Below are 27124 nucleotides of genomic sequence, written 5' to 3' on the forward strand. Positions count from 1 at the left end.
CGAAGCCTGCGTGGTTCCGAAACGTTGGCTATTGAACACAAGTGACATGCTTCATCAATAAAAAGAAAACTTTGGCTTTATTTCCTCCCTTGAGTGCTGGTGATCATCATTGCTGTGTACTCTGTATGAAAATCAAGGTAAAACATGCCAGCTATAACACTCTAATATACAGTACAAATAAATATATAATAATAAGGGTTTTAAACCCCAAGTGGGAGCACGGCAGCCCCTCACGGAGTTACCGCATTCCGTCCAGCCTCTGAGTCATAAGAGTTGGAATGTTCAAATGTATGAAAACTAACCTGCCGACATCCAAGGCAGCTGCCAGGAGCCACGGCTTCCAGGACTTCTGACCCCACACAGCTAAGCCTGCCACTGTGAGCTATGGGTTAAGTTTTAATACACAATAAAGTTTGCCAGAGCCGGATTTATCATTAGTCTCCGTTTACCTACGGGCGTATCGTGAACGTGCGTCAAATGCACAGAAAAGTGTTCATGATATGTACATAAATGTGGAACACGCATGCGTTGCCATTACTAAGGAAATTACACCCCAAACACGGCAGAGCAAATGCGTCTTTACCATGCGCGTTTGCAGAATGCATGCGTAATTAACTACTTTTCCACTTTTGGTGCGCATCCAGGGACCCAATGGTGATGTGCGCCAAATGCAGGAAACAAAGGGCCACAAACACGGGGGAACGCTCCTGTCTTATGCTGGATTCCGGATCAGTTCAGAAAGAGATATACAAAAGACACCAAGATTTAAGTAAGAATTCTCCTGCTTCTTGCATGTATACAATGTTTGTTTAGCCTGGATTGTAGATTTAAAGCCCATTTCCACCTTTGTAGAGGTATTTAAAAAAAACACATGCCAGCAATGTACACAGAGGCCACATGAAGCAGGCATATGTAGTTGCTCTATATGAACACAGAAATGTATTTTGTTGGATTCATTAGTATTGCAACCCCCCCGGATGGTGTATTGTGTGCAAAGGCAGAGCTGGTGTTTAGTGAGCGTGTTACACAGCATCACCGGGAGGGGGGCAGACTGAATTTCCTGCGGAGAAAAGTTTGAATTTCTAGGATTCAGGCCTAATAAAAAGTTAATTGAAAAAATGAAGACAGCCTGCAGTGCGAGTCATGAAAATGCGCACACATATACATCATCACTGCACCTCTACATTACCACATAAATGGCAATCACTTACAAAAGGTGCAAATGGACAGTTTTTAGAGTCCGGAGCACAATAACTTTGCCGAAACTATATGCGATTTTGAAGGCAAGTGGGGGAGTCATTAGGGATCGTGAACGGTAAGGGAGGAGCCTGCTTCTCTCACATTTACATTTTTGCATGCATTCAGACATCATTACGGTCCATGTTTCAGTTGAATATTGGATTGCCCCTAAACAAAGTTTCAATGGCTGAGCGGTGAGGTAAAAAAGGAACAGGTCAATATTCTAGTGTTCAAGAAGCATTAGACGCTGGTCGTCAGGCGCGGTGTGTTAGAACGTGTGAAAGGATACGGTGAGTGATTGGGCGCAGTATGTGAACTGTTTCCGCTAAAGCGCCCAGAGTCCCAAACTCGGTGGGTGATGCATTGCCGTCATCTGGACCGTTCCCCTGCTTTCCATCTAGAACCTGAGGGCTTCGCCAAAACCGACTGCGGCCGGAGGGAGCTGAAAGTAAAGAGAACAAAAAAAATATGACCGATAAAATACTTCAGATGTAAGAAAACTGGGCACAAAATAAATGAGTTGGTATAAGACCTTTAGTAAATATATGAAGGATATTATAGTGCTGTACAAGTTTGAGCTAGAGGTAGTGAGTGTGGGAGAGATGTTCCTCTACGCAGAATGTCAGCTCTCACAGCACATCGTTCACTCATAGCAGAGCCATTTATTGATCACAGTGTAAAGAGATGGTTTAGAGCATATAGTGCCTTCATCACGCAGCTCCGTTCATCACATGGCCCCTTCATCACGCAGCTCCGTTCATCACATGGCCCCTTCATCACGCAGCTCCGTTCATCACATGGCCCCCTTCATCACGCAGCTCCATTCATCATATGGCCCTCTTCACCATATAGCCCCCTTCATCATATAGCCCCTTCATCACGCAGCTCCGTTCATGACATGGCCCCCTTCATCATGCAGCTCAGTTCATCACATGGCCCCCTTCACCATATAGCCCCCTTCATCATATAGCCCCTTCATCACGCAGCCCCCTTCACCATATAGCCCCCTTCATCATATAGCCCCCTTCATCATATAGCCCCCTTCATCATATAGCCCCCTTCATCATATAGCCCCCTTCATCACACAGCTCCGTTCACCACATGGCCCCCTTCATCACGCAGCTCCGTTCATGACATGGCCCCCTTCATCATATAGCCCCTTCATCACGCAGCTCCGTTCATGACATGGCCCCCTTCATCATGCAGCTCAGTTCATCACATGGCCCCCTTCACCATATAGCCCCCTTCATCATATAGCCCCTTCATCACGCAGCCCCCTTCACCATATAGCCCCCTTCATCATATAGCCCCCTTCATCACCCCCTTCATCACGCAGCTCCGTTCATGACATGGCCCCCTTCATCATATAGCCAATTCATCACGCAGCTCCGTTCATCACATGGCCCCTTTCATCATATAGCCCCTTCAACACGCAGCTCCGTTCATGACCTGCCCCCTTCATCACGCAGCTCCGTTCATCACATGGCCCCTTTACCACGTAGCCCCCTTCATCATATACCTTCTTTACACAGCCCCGTTCGTCACACAGTTCCCTTCCTGACACAGATCCCTTCGTCATATAGCCCCTTTACCACGTAGCCCCCTTCATCGTATACCTTCTTTACGCAGCCCCCTTCATCACACGGCCCCCTGCCTAATGAAGGGCCTATATGCTCCGCAATGTCACTTTACACTGTGATCAATAAATAGCTGTGCTTTCATCTAAAGATGTGCTGGTGAGACTTGATGCTTTGAGCACACTGGACTGAGCTGCCCTCCACTTTGCACCACTACAGAACTCGATGTCATTGCACCGGGGATTTGTCTGGTGTGTATTCTTTATACACCAATGTTTCTACATAGGACACGTTTCGGGTTGTATGGTGGCCGGTTTGAAATTTCTGAATGGAAAACATTTTTTTTTTTTACAAAATGTTGTACATTTTCTGTAATAAGTGCCACTGAAGTCGGAAACTTGTCACACAGCAGGAAGTGCGGCAGTCTCTAGCGCAGCTTCCTTCCCTCCTGCAGGGAGAAAGCGAACTTGCAGAATGATACATGTACTGCACACTGCCAAGTTTACATTACTAGTTATAGGTCAATAAATATTATATATTGTGTATTGGGAGTTCAGCTTCGGTCTAGAGGAGGTGAGGAAGCTTCAAATCAGACCGCCGCTCAGCTTCCCCGCCACTTAGGGCTCATGCACACGGGTGTATTAAAATACCGCCATCTATGCTGGAACTTTCCATCAGAAGCTGTGTGTGTACATTAAATTAGAATGCCAGGCAAAACTTTAAATAACCCTTGCGGTGGGGCTACACCCGCACTGCAAGGGTTAACTACTCATTTTAGTCTAGGGAGGAAAATAAGTTCTACTCACCCGATTCTCGGAGCCAACTGGTCCCTGGAGCCTCTCCCCCTCCTCTGCTGCAGCGGTCTAAGGTCCCCGAGTCATTACGTTCTATACACAATGAGGGGAATTTATCAAAACTGGAGCAGTTGTCCATGGCAACCAATCAGCTTCTCTTTTTCATGGTTGCCATGCACAGCTAATCCGGATTTTGTCTGCTCTAGTTTTAATAAATTCTCCCCAATGTGTAGGACGTGAGGACGCTGAGGGACATACCATCACTGCAGCGAAGAAGAAGACAGGCAGGAGGGAGCGCTGTCACAGCTGGATAAGTGTAAGTTTTTTCTTTTCCTCCCTAGACCATGCAAGGACCTGCCCGATTGGATGGATTAGGTGGGTCCCCCATGGCATAAATTTGGTAAACCTAAAATTGATAGTACAAAAACTGTATGGTCAGATTGTAACATGCACGGTGACCCTAGCATGGTCAGAAAAGTAAACGTGGCCTTTAAACTTACTATTATCCAGGGACCGCACGCAACGTTTTGTGCGCTTCCCTACAAAGTAAGTGTCCTGTTTGCCGTGGTCCTCTTCTCCTGAAAGAGATATGGTGGGATCTCACTACACTGTACAACACAAGGATAGCTCTTCCACCTCCACCGTCCCAGCCATACCAAACACAATTACTCAATGTAGATATTGGATTTCATAGACTGAAAAGAAAGGGTGGAAACAATCATCAACAATACATAACTATGGTTCAGTACTAGGGAGCTTTAAAAGGAGAACTATGAGGCGAGTGAAAATCAGTCATCCTCATAGTTCCAGCCGACGTGTGACAATGAAACTGTCACACGTCGGCTCAATAGATCGGGAAGTGAGCGAACACATATCGTCGCTCGCTCACTTCTCGATCCTGTGCCTGCAGAGAGTTGTGACTGTCACTCACGGCTCCCTGCAGGGATTCCCACCCTCCCCGCTCCGATCCTCCAGCGCTGACTGGCGGAACGGACGGGGGAGGGGGCGGGTACAGCTGGCTTTGCCTCTAGATTGACAGCTGGCTCTGCCTCTCACGCAGCTGGGTGGATCCAGACAGTAATGTCGGGATCTGTCCCGGCTGCGGCGTCTCAGTATACCGCGAGCTCTAGCTCGCGATATACTGAGCTTTGGGTGACGGGAGGACGCTAGTTTGTGTCTTCCTGTTACCCTTAGAACTATGGGGAAAAGCACTGACCCCATAGTTCTCCTTTAATACTTTCTAAGTCACTCACCCAGAAGCAAGCAGGCAGCCAGTGAAGGGAGAACTCCTAATATCCATAACTAATTAAAAGTAATGCATTGAAATCAGAGGATCGGAGTGCCAACCAGGAAACAGATGTATTCAGAAGTCAAGTTAAAAGTTTAAAATGACACAATATAGGTGATATGATGGTCTTGTATCTAAACCCTTGCTAAAATGATGACATGTTTATAAAATGTTTGTATGATCTCTATATGGTATATATGTGTTCATTGACGGATTCTTTATATTGTTTACATTATAAACATTATCTATTGTTTACATTATAAACTAATCTATTGCCATATTGAGGTTACATGCGAGTAATGGGAGGTTCTGAATATCGTGCAGGTACATAGTACTGCCACTAGATGGCGACCCACCCTTTCATTCATAGGCTTCAAGTGATCCCAATCATGGCGACTCACCATCACATGTGGGCATTACCATATTTTCTATACTTTCCAATACTTTCCTATTCTCAGGAAGCTATGTACAGCGCCCTGCCGCTTCCTCTGACCAGCCATGGAATGAAAACAGAAAGGAGAGACAGACAGGACCAGGGAAGGTCCAATATAAGCAGATTCAATATTCTTATAGAGAAGTATGTGGGAGTGGGGGTTGGTATTAACTCTTTCCCCGCCAGGCCCTGTACTCCACTTTTGACCTCAGGTGGACAGACCCATTTTCACTTATAGCTTTCATTTGTACAAGACCCCCTGCCAAACATTTTCTGAAGACACAGGAATAAAAAAGATGGTGCTGCGGGTTCTGGAGGTTTCCGTAACGGTCACGCAAATGTTTATCAACAGAACATTTTCATAAAAATACAACAAAATCTTTATTAACACACGACGACAACAGACTCTGATGGGCACTCCCGAATGTAAGGGGGGGGGAGGATGCCATGAGGGACTCAGATGGGCACCCCCCCGGGATGCCATGAGGGACTCAGATGGGCACCCCCCCGGGATGCCATGAGGGACTCAGATGGGCACCCCCCCGGGATGCCATGAGGGACTCAGATGGGCACCCCCCCGGGATGCCATGAGGGACTCAGATGGGCACCCCCCCGGGATGCCATGAGGGACTCAGATGGGCACCCCCCCGGGATGCCATGAGGGACTCAGATGGGCACCCCCCCGGGATGCCATGAGGGACTCAGATGGGCACCCCCCCGGGATGCCATGAGGGACTCAGATGGGCACCCCCCCGGGATGCCATGAGGGACTCAGATGGGCACCCCCCCGGGATGCCATGAGGGACTCAGATGGGCACCCCCCCGGGATGCCATGAGGGACTCAGATGGGCACCCCCCCGGGATGCCATGAGGGACTCAGATGGGCACCCCCCCGGGATGCCATGAGGGACTCAGATGGGCACCCCCCCGGGATGCCATGAGGGACTCAGATGGGCACCCCCCCGGGATGCCATGAGGGACTCAGATGGGCACCCCCCCGGGATGCCATGAGGGACTCAGATGGGCACCCCCCCGGGATGCCATGAGGGACTCAGATGGGCACCCCCCCGGGATGCCATGAGGGACTCAGATGGGCACCCCCCCGGGATGCCATGAGGGACTCAGATGGGCACCCCCCCGGGATGCCATGAGGGACTCAGATGGGCACCCCCCCGGGATGCCATGAGGGACTCAGATGGGCACCCCCCCGGGATGCCATGAGGGACTCAGATGGGCACCCCCCCGGGATGCCATGAGGGACTCAGATGGGCACCCCCCCGGGATGCCATGAGGGACTCAGATGGGCACCCCCCCGGGATGCCATGAGGGACTCAGATGGGCACCCCCCCGGGATGCCATGAGGGACTCAGATGGGCACCCCCCCGGGATGCCATGAGGGACTCAGATGGGCACCCCCCCGGGATGCCATGAGGGACTCAGATGGGCACCCCCCCGGGATGCCATGAGGGACTCAGATGGGCACCCCCCCGGGATGCCATGAGGGACTCAGATGGGCACCCCCCCGGGATGCCATGAGGGACTCAGATGGGCACCCCCCCGGGATGCCATGAGGGACTCAGATGGGCACCCCCCCGGGATGCCATGAGGGACTCAGATGGGCACCCCCCCGGGATGCCATGAGGGACTCAGATGGGCACCCCCCCGGGATGCCATGAGGGACTCAGATGGGCACCCCCCCGGGATGCCATGAGGGACTCAGATGGGCACCCCCCCGGGATGCCATGAGGGACTCAGATGGGCACCCCCCCGGGATGCCATGAGGGACTCAGATGGGCACCCCCCCGGGATGCCATGAGGGACTCAGATGGGCACCCCCCCGGGATGCCATGAGGGACTCAGATGGGCACCCCCCCGGGATGCCATGAGGGACTCAGATGGGCACCCCCCCGGGATGCCATGAGGGACTCAGATGGGCACCCCCCCGGGATGCCATGAGGGACTCAGATGGGCACCCCCCCGGGATGCCATGAGGGACTCAGATGGGCACCCCCCCGGGATGCCATGAGGGACTCAGATGGGCACCCCCCCGGGATGCCATGAGGGACTCAGATGGGCACCCCCCCGGGATGCCATGAGGGACTCAGATGGGCACCCCCCCGGGATGCCATGAGGGACTCAGATGGGCACCCCCCCGGGATGCCATGAGGGACTCAGATGGGCACCCCCCCGGGATGCCATGAGGGACTCAGATGGGCACCCCCCCGGGATGCCATGAGGGACTCAGATGGGCACCCCCCCGGGATGCCATGAGGGACTCAGATGGGCACCCCCCCGGGATGCCATGAGGGACTCAGATGGGCACCCCCCCGGGATGCCATGAGGGACTCAGATGGGCACCCCCCCGGGATGCCATGAGGGACTCAGATGGGCACCCCCCCGGGATGCCATGAGGGACTCTGGTAATCTGTGACTTTGTACTGTACAGGGACCATACCTGGGTAGTTCAGACCTCCTCGGTCCACAGGAGTAACAGGAGGAGAATTCTGTATGCCAGATTTATACCAGAATAGAAGCACTATACGTAGACAGGCCCTGACGGGAGAGAGAGGTCAGAGGTCAAAATGAGACATTTAGAATTTTTTTACATTTTGGTATATTTTCGGTTACCCTTATGCTTTGAGTCTCAGTCCAGATTTGTTTTGCGTCACAGTGTAACCTAGCGCCCCCTAATGTCAGGTTTACATATATTTTAATCTTATACAATTCTTAAAGCTGAGCTCTGACCTTTCCTTGTAAAGTTGTCCCTACTCTCCTGGACTGATATTGCTTACTCAGATTTCACTGCATACTGCGAGCTTCTCACAATGTGCATTAGAAGCTGCAGCAAGTCAGAGAGAACCCGACTCATTTCCTGGCTGGTCAAACAGCATCATCTAGCTCTTTCCTTCCGTGTCTGACTGTCCCTGGCCCGCCCCTTTTAATATACTTTACTCCCTATGTGTATGGATGTCAAGCAGATTTCAAGAGTATCTCTGGCCAAAAAAATAACAATAGATCTGTATTTCTATACGTTGTATCCCCACTCCTAATAACCACTCCTAATAACCAGATCCATCAAGAAGTTTGTAAACTTACTTATTGAAGATGCCCATAGGATGGACTTCCTCAATGTACTGACACAATGTCACTCAGCCCTGTGAATATGAACTTCCTGGTGTCACCACTCACACAGAGCTGTCTTCTGGTCTACAACTCAACATGCTGGAAGCAATGCATGATGGGACATGTAGTCTAGGGAAATGGAGATTGCATCACATCAAGCAGCAGGGAAAAAGACGCAAAGCACACTGGGAATCCAGGAAGTTGATGGAAGTGATGGGCAGACAGAAGGCAGCACTCACTACTAGTGATGGGCTCGGGTGTGTTCGCAGCTCCACGTGCCGAGCCCGCCAGGAAGGTGACACCGCCAATCACAGGCACTGAGACATTATCCCGGTCTGCAGCTGCAGAGATTGGGAAATGTCTCAGTACCTGTGATTGGCGCTGTCAGCTTCCTGGCGGGCTCGGCACGTGGAGCTGCGAACACGCCCGAGCCCATCACTACATAAAAGGGATTTTTCCAAGTAAGCTTTGGTTGCATAATTAAAAACATCTCTACTATGTATTCCTATTACAATGCTGATGTCATAACAGGAGAGGATATGCTGGGACTTTACAGCTCCTTTACTGACAAGATTCCGGCCTTACTTGAGCAGCTGGATAAGTAGAATGGCCACCCATTTCGTCCGATCACCCCACACTCTTGCCGACCCGATTTCAAGGAAGACCTCTAGGCTCTCCAAGACTCCGAGCCAGTTGAGCAGGCGCTGCCGGGGACCGTCCTGTAAACGGAGGACAGAACAAGGGGATGATGATGAAATGGGGGCAGAACAGGGAGAAAATGAGTCACATTGACTTAAAGGAGAACTATGGGGTTAAGTCTTTTCCCCATAGTTCTCCTTAGGGTAACGGGAGGACACAAACTAGCGTCCTCCCGTCACCCTAAGCTCAGTATACCGCGAGCTGTTGCTTGCAGTATACTGAGACGCCGCAGCTGAAGCGGATCCCGACAATTATGACGGGATCCGCCCAGCTGCTTGACTGACAGCTGGCTCTGCCTATCTAGAGGCAGAGCCAGCTGTACCCGCCCCCTCCCCCGTCCGTTCCGCCAGTCAGCGCTGGCGGATCGGAGCGGGGAGGGGGGAATCCAGCCCCTCTCCTGTCACGGCAGAGAGCCGTGACAGGATCGAGAGGTGAGCGAACGCCGGTATGTGTACGCTCACCTCCCGATCTACTGAGCCGACCTGTGACAGTCTCATTGTCACAGGTCGGCTAGAACTATGAGGTGAGTGAAAAGCACTCACCTCATAGTTCTCCTTTAATAGGTTACAAAGAACTAGAGAGGTGAAGAGCTAACAATCCAATATCTCTGGTACTCTGAACCAGCTGAACACGCCATTGAAATCCATAGATGTGAACTAATTCTGTTTGGCCGGCTTGGCTTGTACCAGTTGCTGACTGATTGCTGTGCAAACACATTTCAATGCCCCGATAACGGTGTGTTGCTTCAATTCCTAACTCAGCCCCCCCCCTGCCATATACCAAGGTGACCGTGGAAGCCCTACAGTGTGCAGAAAATGCCTCCGGGAGTCATGTTGTGCCTGTCAGAGTCTTGCAATGCCTCATGGGAATTGTAGTTGCCACAACTGGCCGGTCGCAGTTTGGCCTCCGCTGTCTATGGTATGCCCACACTCTCTGACAGTCTTATGCAGCATTACATGTTCTGGCTGTGTGTGGCCCTTTGGCGATGTCGGGGGGCCCCTTGTATTTTGACCTCCAATGATCTAAATGCCTCACGTTCAGTTTAGACTTCAGGGCATCTTTAGGCCTCATTCACGCGAGTAATGGCCGGCCCACACATACAGCTCCGTGCACGGCCGTATCGAGCCGCTCCCGGGAAGGACAGGTGCTGTGTGTGATTAGTACGCAGCCCTCGTCCTTCTTTATGGGACTACGTGGCCGTAAGCCGCCCTACGCTCACCCCAAGTGCAGGTCCATACGGGTGTCTCGGCTCGGACACAACGCAGAGCGGCGGACGGCCGCGTAGTCCCATAGAGAAGGACAGGGGCTGCGTACTAAATCACACGCAGCACCTGTCCTTCCCTAGAGCTGCCCGATATAGCCGTGCATGCCGCACAGAGCTGTACATGCCGGCCTTTCCTCATGTGAATGAGGCCTTAAGCTATCCATGAGCAGTACTCACAGTGGGGGGAGGTTTCAGCAGCTCTTTCCTTAGGATCCCGTCATTCAGTAACACCAGAAGATTGGAAGATGAATAAACTGACAAAGAAAAAAACATTTTAAAGACACCAGAAGAAGCAGCAGCCAATGGGCTCAAATTATAATATCTATCCCCCCCATTCCCAGATCTCATTGTAATATATCCCCCCCAGCTGGGTCAGAGCAACTCCATAACTTTACCTCTTGTGGGATGTTCCCGGTCTGCAGTGGTCAGGGCTGACCAAAAGTGGTCCAAGGAAGGAGAACCGGTGACCGGCAACAGGGTTATTGGCGGCCAATGCTCATTGATACACACAGGGAGAGAAGTCTGGCCCATGTAGTCCGATCCAATAGAAGAGCTTCTGAAGCTCCAATTGCTGAAAAGGTTACTGCTGGTTCTGATAGAAAGGAGTCTGAACACACAGAGCGTCGCAGTTTGTTGTGTATGGGGCTTGGTAGCCAGAGACTGGTCAGGGTGCCGATGCTGACGGGTGTCAACCACCAAAAGTTCCTACAATGGGCATGTGAGAATCAGAACTGGACCACGGAGCGGTGGAAGAAGGAGGCCTGGTCTGATCGTGTTTTCTTTCACATCATGTGGATGGCCGGGTGCGCGTGTGTCGCTTACCTGGGGAAGAGATGGCACCAGGATGCACTATGGGGAGAAGACAAGCCGGCGGAGGCAGTGGGATTCTTGGACAATGTTCTGCTGGGAAGCCTCGGGTTCTGCCATTCATGTGGATGTAACTTTGACACAAACCACCGACCTAAACATTGTCACTGACCAAGTACACCCCTCTCATGGACATGGTATTCCCTGATGGCAGTGGCCTCTTTCAGGAACAGGACAATGATTTCAAGTTGTTGATATGACCTCCAGATCTCAATCCCATCGAGCATCTGTGGGATGTGCTGGAAAAACAAGTCCGATCCATGGAGGCCGATCACCTCGCAACTTGCAGTATGTGCTACTGATGGTGCCAGACACCACAGCACACCTTCAGAGGTCTAGTGGAGACCATGCCCAGACGGGTCAGGAAAAGGGGGACCTACTCAATATGAGGCGGGTGGTCATAATGTTATGGCAGATCGGTGTCTATGTTGATCTCTTATTCCTGTACTCCACAAAGCTTTGCTATCATAAGCCCCGAGGGAAGGGGGACTGGTGAGCCCCTCGAAATGCGTTAGCTGTGTTTTCTCTGATCTTTGCACTGAGATCAGTAATGCTTCACTGGACCTTTCATGCGTTTGTGGATCTCTCACACATTCTACGCGGGCCGCCATGGCGGTGGTTCTGCAGCTGAGCGCCTGCCAAATCCAATCCACCGCAAGTCCCCGGAGACCCCAACATCTAAATGTAAATACATCGCCTTCCCTTAAGGGGCGGACTACAGCAACACAAAGCAAAGATCGTACTCACCCAGCTCAGACAGCTCGTGGGAGTCCGTGAATCGCCCTGATGAAGAGAGAAAGGGAAGTGTTAGAGGGGAAAGTATCAGGGGGACACAATGAACTGTTGAGTTGTATTTGATTGGCTGTCATTGGCTGGCGCACATCACTGCTCTGTATGTAAAGAAGACCAGACGGCTTCAATATGCTAAACCCAACAATAACAATGGCCTAGATTATCAATGGCCTAGATTATCAATGGTCTAGATTATCAATGGTCTAGATTATCAATGGTCTAGATTATCAATGGCCTAGATTATCAATGGCCTAGATTATCAATGGTCTAGATTATCAATGGCCTACATTATCAATGGCCTACATTATCAATGGCCTACATTATCAATGGCCTACATTATCAATGGCCTACATTATCAATGGCCTACATTGTAAACGGTTTAGATTGCATATGTCACAGATTATCAATGGCCTAGATTACAGCTCCTTAGATGTGGTAGCTGCATTCATTTTCATGGTCTATTTCCAATATGGTGATCCTGCCAGTAACACACTTCCTGTCTTAGGGTGACAACGCTGACTCACTGTATCTATGGAGGAGCAGAGTTGTCACCCTAGGATGGGAAGTTTTAAAAAGGTACTATAGAAGACCTTCCCCCTCACCTTGGGAGGTGTTCTGTAGTCCACAGGTAGAACTGGGAACAATGTCAACACCAGAGAGCACTGGGGGCAGTTATGTGTACTGTGTTAATGTTTATTTGGGGAATGAGTGGGGGTAACAACTAACGCTTATTCACGAGGAAGGGGGGGGGGGCAGCATGGGGTGCCCCCTTTGTAAGGGGCCACCTAGATTCACATAAGCCCCAATGCCTGCAGACCCCACAACCACCGGGCCAGGGTTGTGGGGAGGAGGTTCTTGTCCTCATCAACATGGGGACCCAACCCCATGCTGGAGGCAAGTGGCCTGGTATGGTGCAGGAAGGGGGTGCACGATTGCCCCTCTGCCAGGCCGCTGCTCGGATCAAGGGTCTGGTGAGGGATTTTGGGGAGCCCACACCCCTGTTTTATTTTTATTAATTTTCAAGTTTAACATTGATGGCAAATAAACTCGTCAGTCCGCTGTCTCCCCTTTCAGTGTTTAGTCACGGGGGTAATGGGAACCTGTACGGGGAAACTGCAGCAGAGGGGTCCCCTGCCCTTCCAGCTGCTGTTTGGCAGAGCTGTATACATCTCAGGACCGGATGGATATGTATTTAGCTCTTTGCCTGGAGTCCGGCTTCGAAACCCAGGACCGCCCCTGTGTTCAGCTACAGTCCAGGGGTAGGCAACCTCGGCTCTCCAGCTGTGCTGAAACTACAAATCCCATAAGGCATTGCAAGCCACAGGCATGACTCCCAGAAGCATAATGGGATTTGTAGTTTCAGCACAGCTGGAGAGCCAGGGTTGCATACTCCCTGAGCTACACCGTACCAGGGGCAGGCAACCACGGCACTGCAGCTGTTGCAGAACTACAAGTCCCATGAGGCATTGCAAGACTCTGACAGCCACAGGCATGACTCCCAGTAGCAGAGGCATGGAGGGATTTGTAGTTTCAGCACAGCTCTAGTGTTAGGTAGGTCCTTTGGTAAATCTGAAGGAGATTGTGCAATCTGATTGTATAGTGCAGCGCGGGATGAGAAGGATGGGGCGTTGTCGTCATGGCGACACATGTCCTTGTGGCTGGCGGTGAAGGGAGGCGGCAGTATGGAAGAGGGGTAAGGTTCAATCGGTGGCAGTACATGGGTGTCACAGTGCTGCATGTGCTGGGCCCCCTCTACAGATCACATACCTGCGATCAGGTAGGACAGCATGCGGACGCCCCCCTCCAGCTGAGTGGCCCCGGTGGGGTTCTGGACGACGAACTCCTTGTACCTGCGGATCAGCTCCTCCAGCTTCTCCCAGTGGCGAGCTGCCATCCTGCTCCCCCTGCTTCAGCTCTTCCTGGTCACAGACATTTAGCAGCCTCTAGGCCACGCCCTCATGTGGGAGGAGATTACAAGATTAACCCCTGGTCTCCTGGACACTTTTGTGTTATTGTGCTGGGGAAGGGGGATGCATTCGTGCCATGGCACAACGCAGGATCGCAGCACGCTAAAACCGCACGGAAACAATTTATAAAGCTGGCCACATGGGCTGCCCAGCTGTCATGCTGATCCTCTGGATTACAATATTTTTTGGGCTCAATGAATCAGAACACACACACATGCAGATCAGGTCTTTTGACTTAACTCAGACATCAGGTGCTGCATGGGTGAATCAGCAAGTAATAAAGCCAGAGGATCACCATGACAACGGCAATGGTGATTCTCTGGCTTCAGTAATGGCAGCCTTGATCTCTTTCCATACACCTCAAAGAAGGACAGCAATCACACAGCCGCCTTCCCTCACATCAGCAGCTTATATCATCATTGCTGCTGCCCAGCTCAGTCATGCAAAGTGCTGTAACCCATGGCAACCAATCAGATTCTAATTCGTGCCATGGCTTTATTTAAAAAGGGGGGATGATTATCAGGTTTTTTTTCTTTCAAGAAGGTTTATATTTTTATTTTGTTATACAATACACTGCAAGATACAAGTACAAGAGATGCATACATTTATGCGTGTTGATAGGACTAATGTTTTTATTAGAATCCCTGAGCGTTCTCCGCCTGTGCTATTGTAACGTCGCCTTTAAGAGGAGAGATTAACCTCGAGAAGGCCACGCCCCTTCGTCTGATCGACAGGCCAAAGTCCCTGGAACAAGGGACGCATGCGCGTCACTTTCACTTGGTCTGGTCTTGAGTCAGGCAGGTGAAGTGATTGCCGAGCGCATCGAGTGCGAAGGAGCTTTATGATAGTGACTGGATACCGGGCTGTGAGAGAGAGCGGAGCCGACACCGGAGCCCGGGGAACGAGGAGGAGGCGATGGAGGACAGTGTGTGAGCGGGGGACAGAGCCAGAGGTGAGAGCTCTGACACTGCTAGTGGGGGCAGTGTGTGCTGGACATGGGAGCAGGGTCTGCGGTGCAGAATATGGGGGTGACATATTGAGGGTCAGTATATGGGGTACAGGATAATATATGGTGGCATGGATGGCAATATTTTGGATTGGACAGACTGGCTCCTGGTTGGCTTATTAATTTGTCCACTCCTGGGGTACAGCATATGCTAGGTGCAACAGATCAGTATAGTGGGGTGCAGTTTATGATGGGCCATGAGGGCAGTATATTGGGGTGCAGTATATGGGGTAAATGTCAGCAGTGTATCGCTGTACAGTATGATGGGGACATAAAGGCAGTATATGGTGTTGGCACCATATATGGGGCATACCCCAGTTATGATGGGGTAAATGTAGGCAGTGTATCACTGTACAGTATGGTGGGGGCATGAGGGCAGTGTATGATGTGGGCATGAGGGCAGTATATTGGGGTGCAGTTATGGGGATATGAGGGCAGTATATTGGGGTGCAGTATATGGGGGCAGTGAATCACTGTAGAGTATGGTGGTGACATGAGGGCAGTATAGGGCAGTATATGGTGGAGCCATGGGGGCAGTATATTGGGGTGCAGTAAATGGGGTAAAGATCAGCAGTGTATCACTGTACAGTATGGTGGGGACATGAGGGCATTATATTGGGTTACAGGAAATAGTGTGGACATGAGGGCAACATTTTTGGGGTGCAGTGTATGGTGGAGACATGAGAGCAGTATGGTGGGGGGCGTGAGGGTAGTGTATTGGGGTACAGTATATGGTAAGGACAAGGGAGCATTGCATTGCTGTACGGCATATGGTGGAGAAATGGGAGCAGTGTATCAGGGTACAGTATAAGTATGGTAGGTAAAAGGGGACAGTATTTATGGGGGTACAGTATAAAGTTAAAACATGGGAGCAGTGTATTAATGCACATTATATGGTTGGAATGTGGAGGCAGTATATTGGGGTACAGTATATGGTGTAAATGGGAGCAGTATATGGCGGGGACATGTGGGCAGAATATTGGGGTACAATATATGGTAACGACATGGAGGCAGTATATCGGGGGAACTGTATCGGGTCAGGACAAAGCAGTATATTGGGGTGCAGTATATTGGGGAAATGTCAGCAGTGCATCATTGGGGTACAGTATATGGTGGAGGCATGAGGGCAGTATATTAGGGTACAGTATATAGTAAGGACATGTGGGCAGTACTGTATATTGGGGTGCAGTATATGATGGGGACATGTGGGCTCTATATTGGGGTACCGTATATGGTAGGCACATGTGGGCAGTATACTGGTATTGGGGTGCAGTATATGGTGACATAAGGATAAAACATAGGAGTACAGTATCTGATGGATATAGGAACATTATATATGGAGGATATAAAATCAACATATTGGGGTTCAGCATATGATTGGTGTGTGCTGTACACTGTGTAGACACGAGAGCAGTATTTGGGGCACATTGTATGTATGTATCATTATATAGGGGTTCATTATATGAAGTACATGTGGGTATTGTGTATCTGAGCGCAGGATCTGGAAGTTTATATGAAGACCGGGCTTATGGAGACTATTGCAGGACTGCATTCTGGGTATACGGGGTACCCCAATGCCCAGAATATGCCCCTCAGTGTAATGGAATGCAGCAAGCGGAGACGTTTAAAGTATTGGGGTACAATGTATAAAAGACACGGGATCATTGTATACATCGGGTGTGGGGAGACATTGTATCAGAATGTATCGCCATGGATACAATACACAATGTCCTGAAGACATGATAGGGGTTCAGTAAGGTGTGCAGAGAACGATGATGAGAGTTCAGTATTTATCATCGGGGGCCAGCATGCAGAAGAAGTCATCTGGCTGAACACCAGACCTGAGATTGGTTTTATTATGATGGCGGCAGGGGGCCCCGTACATGATGATGGTAGTGGCAGGTAGGGGGCCCCGTACATGATGATGGTAGTGGCAGGCAGGGGGCCCCATACATGATGGCACTGAACCTGGAAGAATATTATTTGCCCCGTCTGTCTGCGTGGGGTCACCTCCACGTCACGTTTTATGAACGCGGCTTTCTGTGTGACTTCCTTCATTCTGTGATGGCCGTCACCAGATCCGAATAATTTGCCGCGGTCAGCGCCACGAAGAGACTTAATTGCATGCTGAATAATTTCGGATTGGCAAATTAAATTCCACTTCCCACTCCGTTCATCCCCCGCACAGGGAATGGCAATTATCTACTCTCTTTTATAATGCAAACCCCCCCCACCCCTCTCTCTCTCTGTAGCTGGGAACATTGCAGAGCGCGGGTACAAGTGACAACATACTTGAAGAAACCTGGAGAGCCTCCGTGTCGATTCGTATCCAATCTTTGTGTGATGACAATCTTTAATACATTTTCTTTTTTGTTTTCAGTACCGAAGGGGGATTTTTAAAACTTTTCTCTCAGGGTGTCAGAAACTGCAGAACCAGCACTCAAAGAAAATCACAGCTGACCCGTTTCGGCCTTACTCGGCCTTAGTCATAGCAGCCCAGCTCTGACTAAGGGCGAGTAAGGCCGAAACGAGTTAGTGTTTTTTGGGGGGTTTTTTTTTTTTGGTATAGATGTGTGTGGAATAAAGTTTTTTTTTTTTAAATTTTTTTTAAATTTTCTTTTGGAGAACTTTGTGTGCTGGTTCTGTAGCTTTTGAGACTTTTGTTCTAGAAGAGGAATATCCGTGCACTGAATGTTGATTGCATGACAGGGGTGAGCTGTGCGTTTTGTGTTTCTAGTCTACTCTCGGGTTGCATTCATAGCAAAACCAGAAGGTACTCGCAGGTCAACGGAGGGTCCATTGATTTGCACCTTTCGGTTTCCTTCTGATCTCATGCGTTCTGTCACATTTTTTTTCTTCTTGCAAGCTTTATATGAAGTAACATGTCCTGAGTGGACATGCTTCTGTGTAATAGCTTGTGACGCGTCGCGTTAGTGCGTGGTAACACAGGATTGGAAACGTTGTGTTGCGCTGAAAAGAAGTAGACCGTGCCCCACTGTTTTTTTCTTCAGTGCAACGTACAACAACGCAACACAGCGGTGTGAACTGTCCCATTCATACCTATTAATTTTTTCGTTTCCCCTTTCTTCAACATCCATTAAAAAAATCTGGTGTGATTTGCGGCCTCCTGTGTGGTTTTTGCGCCTGCGTTCCATTAAAGCGCACCTTTACTCCATTGACTAACAATAACAGCAGCAAACAGCTCTGCATGCTGATATGAAATCATCTTCCATCCGTTAGCTAAACAAACATTTTTATTTTACTTACAATGATTGTTTTTCCACTTCCTGGTCCTCTTGGGCATTAGTGATTTAATCTGCGCCCAAGTGTTGCATCCCGGGAAGGTGACATCAGCAGAGCATTGCTGGGAAATCATCTGTAATCTCATGACATCTCAGGGAAAGGCATTTTCCTCCCCTGAGATGATGTGCATGGTCACATGTCCTAGTCACATGTGCCAAAGTTCCAGGAAGTAAAGGGAGATGAATTAATCTGCCCTTAGTAAACATGGCCACTGGCAGAAGAATAGGGAAGAAATCAGGAATGCAAAGAATACTAAAGCCGGCAATTATCTAGAAGTATGTGTTTGTAGATTGTTATTACTAAACAGTTCTAAAGGTGTGTGTGTTGTGATTTTAAAGGTAAAGTTCATCTTTACAGAGCTTTCCCTTCAGTTCCTGTTGTAGAGACACAACGGGAAGCGAGAGGAAATCTTGAGCAGTTCTCACCCCAAAACAGAAAATTGGAGGATTTCCCTTCACCTTCTAATGTGTTGACAGCCATAACATTTCGTTTTTTTTCCCCCATACTTTTCACCCACGGACAGGAAGCCTCCTAGGCCTAGACAACTCTCCCCCTTATTTCCTCTCCTTCATAACCCAGAAATGTTCTGTAGTCCACAAAGTCCAAGGGAATAAATGGCCGCACACCGCAAAAAAACGGCCGATACTTCTGCGCCTGGGAGTGACTGGTAATGTGTAAAGCAGCCTGTAGAAATCAATGACTGGCTGTACGCATATACGCACACGTCCGAGCATTCACATCTGTACAGGGATGGATGAGCGGCCTTGGACGCTGGCTTTTACTGTGGGCCGCCATTTACGTCCGTGTGAATGAGCCCCAACGGCCAAAAGGCAGCCAGATAATTGTCATTTCAGATTGAGCTCGGCGATGGTCAGCTGACCTTCAGTGTCTGTCTATCTGGAGTTCTACTTTAAGGAAACGCTTTGTTTTTTGCTCACTGGGAGTTGTAGTGGCTCACGTGTTATTACTGATAACTTAAGTCACACGGTTATATTTAGCCGCCATTGAAGCGGCGGGCTGACGGTGTGCGATCTCACCAAGGCTGAGATGATGCCGGTTACGCCCACGCTGTTAATGTACCGTGATATTTTTATGGCAGCCAGGCGTGAAGGATGACAGGTGACACGGAGGAGCAATACCCTGACTCACAGCTCTGGAGAGGAGCTCACAATCCGGCGCCTGCACTGACGGTGCGCTATTTCTAGGCACGCTGTGGTTTTCGTGGCTTTTCTTAGCTTGTGTGGCCTTTGCTCTCCCGTTGAAGGTTAGACGCTGAATACTCATTTGTTACTCATTTGTGGTTTGCACAAAAAGGGAAACTTCCCGCGTCCATCTTTTAGAAAGAACATTTTGTATTCTCTTCTGTCGAAATGATTTTCTCTTCGATGTCTTAAAGTGTTTTTTTTTTTATTTGAAAGTTCAGCTGACAAAGTTCTTTTTTTTTAATTTTATTTTTTTATGTGCCTAAAAAGCACCAAAACCTACAAAGCGCTTTACAATATAGGGAAGACATTACAATCACAATACAATTCAAGACAAGATGGGAAGGAGGGCCCCTGAGGGCTTACAGTCTAAAATGGAGGGGCCAGTGATACATGAGGAGGAAGCTGTGTGGGATGAATTGTTTGAGAGCGTGGTGGTTGAACAGTTAGGTCGAGGTGGGATAGGCTTCCCTGAAGAGATGAGTCTTTAGGGAAAAATGTGAATGAGTCTGGCACCTGCATTCATGATAGACTGAAGGGGGGAGGAGTCTGTGTAGTGGAAGGCAAATGAGGAGGGAGTTGCAATAGTCCAGACGAGATATAACAAGGGAGTGGATGGGTAATCTAGCGGTTTCATTGGTGAGTAGGGGCGTATTTTGGAGATGTTACGTAGGTGAAGGCGGCAGGATTTGGATAGTGATTGGATGTGGGGAAGAAAGGTGAGGTCACAGTCAAGGATGACAATCACTATCTGTTCGGCAGCGCCGCTGTATTTGGATGGCCATGGATGCCGCAGCTGCTAAAAATCCAGCAGGCACAGCTTGCTCTTTGGTGGTGACCCCCAGCCAGTGTGCAGACCCGGGAACTCGGTGTGATAAAGGAAACGGTCTCTCCAGCATCTAACCAAAACTGAATATTTGTTTTGGGTGGAATGTCACTTTAATTTTTTTCCCCCTAATATTTACTCTTAAAGATTTAATAAAACTTTTGTTTTTTTGATATCCCGACTTTGTGCTTTTTATATTTAGTGTCTTTGAAACATCTCAAAATAATCTTCATGTCAGCAAGGACGCAGGATGTCCAGTGTCCGGTACAGCAGGGACATGTATGGACGGGGGCTCCTGATTGGACGGCGCCCTGTAACCTAATGCCGAGCTGCGCTATCATGTAGCTTTCTGCGGAATCTCAAGTGTTAAGTGGCTGAGAAGTTCAGAGATCGGTGACCACAGCGAGGTATATTTGGGCACCTCTATGTATATCCCTGGATTTTCCTGGTCGCTGTGGGATGTGAGGTCAGTCTCTGAAACCATCTGTCTTTCTGTCCCTGGGGGTGACAGACGCAGGAGTAGGGTGTGAGTGGATCTGGATTCATGGAGGGCAGTGCTTTATAATATCAGAAAGCACCTAGGAGCACCGGCTGGCCAGCCAGAGAAGTTCAGACTTTTATCATGTATTTGTAGACAAAAAAATGTAAATATGTTGCAGCTTACCAGTCTGTAGATGTGGTGGCTGCATTTGTTTCCTCTTTCACCTGGTGAGCCTGTCCGTGATACACATCCTGTCTCAGGGTGACAACACACACTTGTACTGTATTTATAGAGGAACAGCATTGCCACCCTTGCACAGGAAGTGTATGTATGTATGTATGTACACACACACGCCCAGTCATCAGTTTAGAGTTGGCCATGGGTATTGGCCTGTGAATTATTGCTCTCTCTGGCGCATGCAACGATACCTGACATGTGTAGCGCAATCGTGGTTTTTGGTGCAACCCACGTTAGTATGGGTCGGGGGAACTTTCTTGGCAGTATTTTTAATTTCATTTGAACTTTTTTTAATGTATTTTTTTACTTTTTATTGCTATGACATGGAGGAAGGCTTACAAGGATCCTATGTGATAGCACATTGAAGGTGACAGGTTCTCTTTTAAGGTGACATTAGGGGTCTGTTAGACCCCTATTGTCACCTTTCCAGTTCACTGCTGAGGCAGCTGAATGTAAACACTGCATACAGCGGCTGGGAGCAATAGGCAGCCTACTATTGGCTATTTTTAAATTGCAATAGCCAATAGCAGGCTGGCTATTGCACACGCCTACTGTCAATCATCGGAGGAGGGAACGGAAGGAAAAAGTTCTCCTTCAGGTCCTCCTCTGCTGATTGGCAGTGGACGGGTGCAATAGCCAGCCTGCTATTACAGTTTAAAATGGCCAATGGCTGGCTGCCTATTGCTCCCAGCCTCTGGATAGGAGACTTGACGCCGGCTTTTTAGAAGTAGAGTGGGCACAGGCGCAGCAGGGAAGGAATGGGGCACAGCAATAGGGGAAATGCAGAGGCACAGCGGTCTCTACTCCCTGCTGGGCGCCAAAGGGGACACAGACCGCAGCATGCAGCAGCTCCCAGCAAGAAGGAGATCGGAGGAGCAGGGCTCAACCAATCGGAATCAAATAATAGATAATGGAGTCATTGACAACTATTCTCATTATCGATTATCATCGATTGAAATTGATTAGTTGTAGCTGCCCTACAAATTAGTATGGAATCGAGGAGCCAGTCTGTCCAATCCAGGAACCAGCAGAAGATTTTTTAGGAGCCAGCTCCATTGACGGCAATTACAGAAAAACTCAAAAGTTAAGCACTTGGGTTAGGCGCCAGTTATCCATTGGTGACCATGTACTGGTTTAGAATCTCTGTCTGGTTTTTATTGCTGTCTGACCTGTAAGGCCACTTTTTACGCCACTGTCAGCTTTTCAGGCAGATCTGATCGGAAGCCCGACCTTGGTCTACGGTCAGCCGAATCTAAACGGGCATGCATGCGTTTACATCTTGTTACCCCTGGCTCTGTCCAGGTCTGAACAAACACAAGGGTAAGAGGTCATCTCGCCGTACAGGTCAGCGCACACTTTGCAAGCTGCGTGCATTTTGTTTAGTTGCTACCGGCCATTACTAAGTCACTCTTGCTCTGCATGGCACTGCTAAAATTAACTGCAGTGGCAGCTTACGGAAGCAAACGAGATTTTCTGCTCAATGTGCAATTTTAAAGAACCGAACTGTCCCCGATCTCTGGGGAGGTGGTCACAATTAAACCCATTACAGCACTCTATAAAGCACAGCCGGGTGATGACAATGCACCGATGTGTCAATAAAGGACTACTTTGACATTTGATGTCATTGCATGTCCCCCCCTCCTCCTCCAGCACACCGCACTGCATTTTACACTGTGATTATTTGCAGGTTTGGTAGCACGTGACGGCTCACGTCAGTGTTATTATTAGGTGAAATGCTGGTATCGATCAGGCGACAGAGGCCTATAACCCCTGGCCTCTGTCGCCTCCAGTGTACTCCTGCTGGGCTCTGTCTACCTCTGACCATTGTGCAGTGTGAGCACAGCTGCCGGGGAGAATGTATTGTGTATGTGACATGCAGGTGACGGCGAGATCCCCTCCGGCCTGTCCTCGTACTCTAATGACACGCTGCTGATCACAGCAAATATTTAGCAAGCTGTGTGTGCTTTGGTAGTTAACTTTTGGCATTATGTTATTGTGTGTTTTAGGCAGCAGACAGTTAGAGAGGACCTGTCATTAAAATAAATCTGTCGAGAGAGAGAGTTCTGTGGCTGCATTATTTAAATATAAAGCTATACTATTTTATTTCTTTTTATTTCTTTTTTCTATTCTACTGCGGTACTTTTTGTTGAGGACAACAGTTGCCAACTAGCAGGCGTTTTATTCTAGAGTCTGTGACACATCCTGAAGTTCCGGTGTGATAGCAATGGGCCGATGTGGGTAGAGGTAAATCCAAATGCATCAAGGATACAATGCGTAGTCTATGTTGGCGTTTATGGTAGATGTCGGGACCTGACTCTGGGTCTAGGTTGCTTCCTTTCGGATCATCATAATCACTCAACAGATGAACAACTTCTAAGGCATAATTCATACCAGGGTGTATTGTGAATGTGCGTCAAACGTGAGCGCTTTGACGCACGTTCACGATATGTGCACAAACGCAGAACGCGCTTGCGTTGCTATTAGTAGGTAATGGCGCCCCAAACATGCCCGAGCAAGCGAGGATTTTCCCAGCGGAAAATGTACTACTTTTCAGCATTTGGCAGGTGTCCCAGGGATCGAATGGGGATGCATGTCAGACATGGGAAGCAAAGTCCTGCAAAGGTGTGAACGTGCGTTCTGACGTCCTGCTGTGAATGGAAGTGTGTGGTAAGGAGCGCCCGCTACAAACTTCCATCTCGCTTGCAATTTGTTAAAAATCTGATTTTTGTTAAGATGAACAGACGGAGTCCATGCATTTTGAGGGTAAGGACCCCCCGTCTCCCCCCTTCCCTTTTTAAGGGCTTGAAAAAACGCTCTGCAATCTGGATGAAATTAAATCCAGATTCAGGAGATTGCCGTGCAGGAGAGCGTGCTCACTGACCTGGCTATTGGTGCTTTCCTAAAGGCTATGTACATGGGCAGTTGGTCACCTGCATCGTTTTCCCGAATGTGAAGGCAGCTCAATATAACTCAGAAGCAAGCTAATTAAACCAATGAGCCCCTCAGAGGTGAGTCATAGGCAAGTCAGAGCAATTCAAATAGGAGTCAAAGCCAAAGCATATGGTGTTCAGCTTTTCAGAGTCTGAATCCCAATTACACCAGACCGGCACTGGTCATCAAGTACTGTAGCGTGTTCTTAAAGGCCAAGTTCATGTTTCTGACCATATTTAGGTTAGATTGCATACCCCCTCCCATTTCCACCCACACCCCCCACTTACCTGGTTTTGTTCTCCCCACTGCTGCTGCAGTTGTTTGAAATCGGACTGGCTGAATGTGACTCTATCCAGACCGCCACCTCACCCATTCACTGATCCTTTAACAGAGTTCCTTTGTCACTGCGGCAAAGAGATTTGTAGTTTCAATGGAACATGAGTGCAGTGATGTCACCACACCCATAGTCCATTGGCACGTCCTCCTGTCCTTGCTATGGCATGTCCGTGCCTTGATACAGACAGTGACAGGAGGGAGAATCTGTAGGCACCAGAGCATTGCACCCGCCATCCACTCATCCACTGTTTGCATTGTTGCCATAAAGCATTGAAGCTGCAATGTAAAAAAAAAAGAGAATTCTTCCAGTTCTAGTCCATTGACACTTCGTCCTGTCCTTGTTATGTTTAGTAATGACAATCTATACAACACATACTTCTAGATAATTGCTGACTATTCTTTGCAAACCCTGTTTCTCTTTTCTTTCCCAGTCTTCTCACAGTGGCCATGATTACTAAGGGCAGATTAATATATCTCCCTTTACTTCCTGGAACTCTGGCACATGTGACTAGGACATGTGACCCATGCACATCTCAGGGGAGGAAAATGCATTTCCCTGAGATCTCGTGAGATTACAGATGACATTTCCCAGCAATGCTCTGCTGATGTCACCTTCCCAGGATGCAACACTTCGGCACATTATATCACTAATGCCCAATAGGACCAGGAAGTAGAAAAACAATAATTGTATTTAAGGCCTCATTCACACTGGGCGTACACGCTTGTAAACAGCTGGAACAGGTGCTGCGTGTGATTGCGCGCAGCAGCCTGTTCTTCCCTATGGGAGGACGCGGTTGTACGCTGTCATCCTTGCAGGTATGGGTGTGCGCACTTGGACACAGACAGGATGGATCCTGTTTGCCACACAGTGGGGGACACCTGTACACGCACAGATGACAGCATACAGCCACGTCTTCCTCTCTGCGTCCAAGTGCGACACCCCCCCACCCCCCGCACGGATTTGCAGTTCGGGTGTCAAACGGACAGCCGAAGTGCAGCCGTGTCCTCTCATAGGGAAGAACGGGCTGTTGCATGCCATCACACACAGTACCTGTCCCTCCTGGAATCGGTTGTTCATGGATGTGCATGCCCATTGCGAATGATTTGACATGGGCATGCTGAGCTCCATGTTGATGTGATTTTTAGTGAAGGGGGTAAAGGTCCACTTTAATGTAGCGCTGGACTTTGCAGGAAGTGTCCGGAACTACTATAAGAACAGGAAATTCTTCAGTGACCTTTCCCCAGCTTCAGGCCGGTAATTCTCCTTTTTAATTTGCGGAACATTTTCGCAGTGGATCGGCTTAAGCGCTTTATCATCCGGCCAGATGTTGGTGAAATGGTGTGCCGTCGCTGGAATCCACCTGCAGACGCAAAACATCCGGTTCTTGGTATTATAGAGGATTACCAGGCGGTCGGATGCAGAGGAAAACGGAGAACAAAGATGAGTGGCTGTGCCAAAGTAACCCGGCCTAATCTCCTGTTCTCCTTCTCAGGTCTAATCTCGCCGCCATCCAGCCTGGGAAACTGCGCGACTTGTCCAGCGCTGACAGTACGACTTCTGCTCTCTCACTGCATTCTTTGTATCTGAAATGGAGGCTGGCGGATGATTTTCAGAGTAATTACATCCGTTTCAAGGAAAAAGAAAAAACTCTATTGAAATTGGTGCACGTGCGCCGTTTGATCTGCCGAGATGTATTTTTTGTTAATGTATTCAGCATCTCTTGTGTTTTAAAGCTGAGCTACTCCAGGCACAACATTTCCATCTATATATGTTCCTCAATAGCCGCAAAGTATCAGTTTTGTGTCCACCACATGCATTGCAAACCCAAATATTGCTTTGTAAAAGTGGTAGTGACCTCACTGTGCTGTACATAGCCTGTGCGGAAAGCAGAGCTGCGGGAGGGACCCAGCAGGCTCCACCCACTACTGGAGGGGGCGGATACAAGACCAGTCACCCCGAGCGGGCAGATAAAAAGCCTTAAAGCCAAAGAATGGAAAAACTGTCCTTGCAGTGGTGCTACTCCCACAATGCAAGGGTTAACTATTCATTAAAGAGGAACTCCGGGTAAAACTTTAACCCTTGCAGTGGGGCTGCCCCCGAACTGCAAGGGTTAACTGCTCACGACATCTAGGCGCTAAAATAAAGTTATACTCGCCTGTACCTTGGAGCCAGCTGGCTGTGACGGTGCTCCCTCCAGCCTGCCTCCTACACTGCAGCGATGGTATGTATTGGACGTGATGACTCGAGGATGCTTAAGGTGGCCATACACTTTACAATCATCGCAAGACCTTAGTCTTGCGATGGTTGTAAAGTAATTTAAAAAACGTACGATCTGCCCATCTTGGACAGACAGATCGTACTTGCGATCATCGCAAGCCCGCCCCCCGATGACTGCAATGCTGAACGGGCAGTGTGCGCGTACGCACACTGGCCCGTTCGGCATTTGTCTCCCGAGCATCATTCAAACAAGCCGAAAATCGTACGATTCTTGGCTGGTTTTCTAGCATGCTCCTTAGACAAAAGACGTGCGATCGTACAGTAGAAACGGTCGCACGTCTTCATTCACACTGCTCGATTCTCGGACGATCGTGGGATTTCCCGCCATTCTCGTACGAGAATCGTGCAGTGTATGGGCACCTTTTAGACCGCTGTAGCAGAGGGAGCGAGGATGGAAGGGCCAGCTCATTAAAATATATAGCAGGTCAGACGGGTCCTACGTGTGTTTCCCCGCAGTATTTAGCTGTGTGGCTGGTGGTCT

At 49.2% G+C, this 27124-nt stretch overlaps 2 protein-coding genes and 1 long non-coding RNA gene across 3 annotated transcripts in view; 2 read left to right on the forward strand and 1 right to left on the reverse strand.

Moving 5' to 3' along the window:
* Positions 1 to 3773, forward strand: part of LOC108785461 — an 11731-nt gene extending 7958 nt beyond the window's left edge. The window contains exon 3 of the long non-coding RNA XR_001941132.1: positions 3763 to 3773. This is a non-coding gene — a long non-coding RNA (uncharacterized LOC108785461). The remainder of the gene's footprint in view (positions 1 to 3762) is intronic.
* The window catches only part of PEX16 (peroxisomal biogenesis factor 16), an 18017-nt gene extending 3999 nt beyond the window's left edge, over positions 1 to 14018 (reverse strand). Inside the window, exons 1-8 of the mRNA XM_018554542.1 lie at positions 13844 to 14018; positions 12032 to 12067; positions 10595 to 10671; positions 9040 to 9173; positions 7787 to 7884; positions 4111 to 4188; positions 1529 to 1681; positions 303 to 375 (exon numbers count right to left, since the gene is read on the reverse strand). Coding sequence (XP_018410044.1) covers positions 303 to 375; positions 1529 to 1681; positions 4111 to 4188; positions 7787 to 7884; positions 9040 to 9173; positions 10595 to 10671; positions 12032 to 12067; positions 13844 to 13970 — 776 coding nt within the window. The 5' untranslated portion in view covers positions 13971 to 14018. The remainder of the gene's footprint in view (positions 1 to 302; positions 376 to 1528; positions 1682 to 4110; positions 4189 to 7786; positions 7885 to 9039; positions 9174 to 10594; positions 10672 to 12031; positions 12068 to 13843) is intronic.
* A 900-nt stretch (positions 14019 to 14918) lies between these two features.
* The window catches only part of LARGE2 (LARGE xylosyl- and glucuronyltransferase 2), a 53244-nt gene continuing 41038 nt past the window's right edge, over positions 14919 to 27124 (forward strand). The window contains exon 1 of the mRNA XM_018554528.1: positions 14919 to 14995. The gene's annotated coding sequence lies outside the window, so the exon portion shown is untranslated. The remainder of the gene's footprint in view (positions 14996 to 27124) is intronic.

Source organism: Nanorana parkeri, unplaced genomic scaffold, assembly GCF_000935625.1.
Source record: "Nanorana parkeri isolate BGI_ZX_2015 unplaced genomic scaffold, ASM93562v1 scaffold163, whole genome shotgun sequence".
Lineage (NCBI taxonomy): Eukaryota > Metazoa > Chordata > Amphibia > Anura > Dicroglossidae > Nanorana > Nanorana parkeri.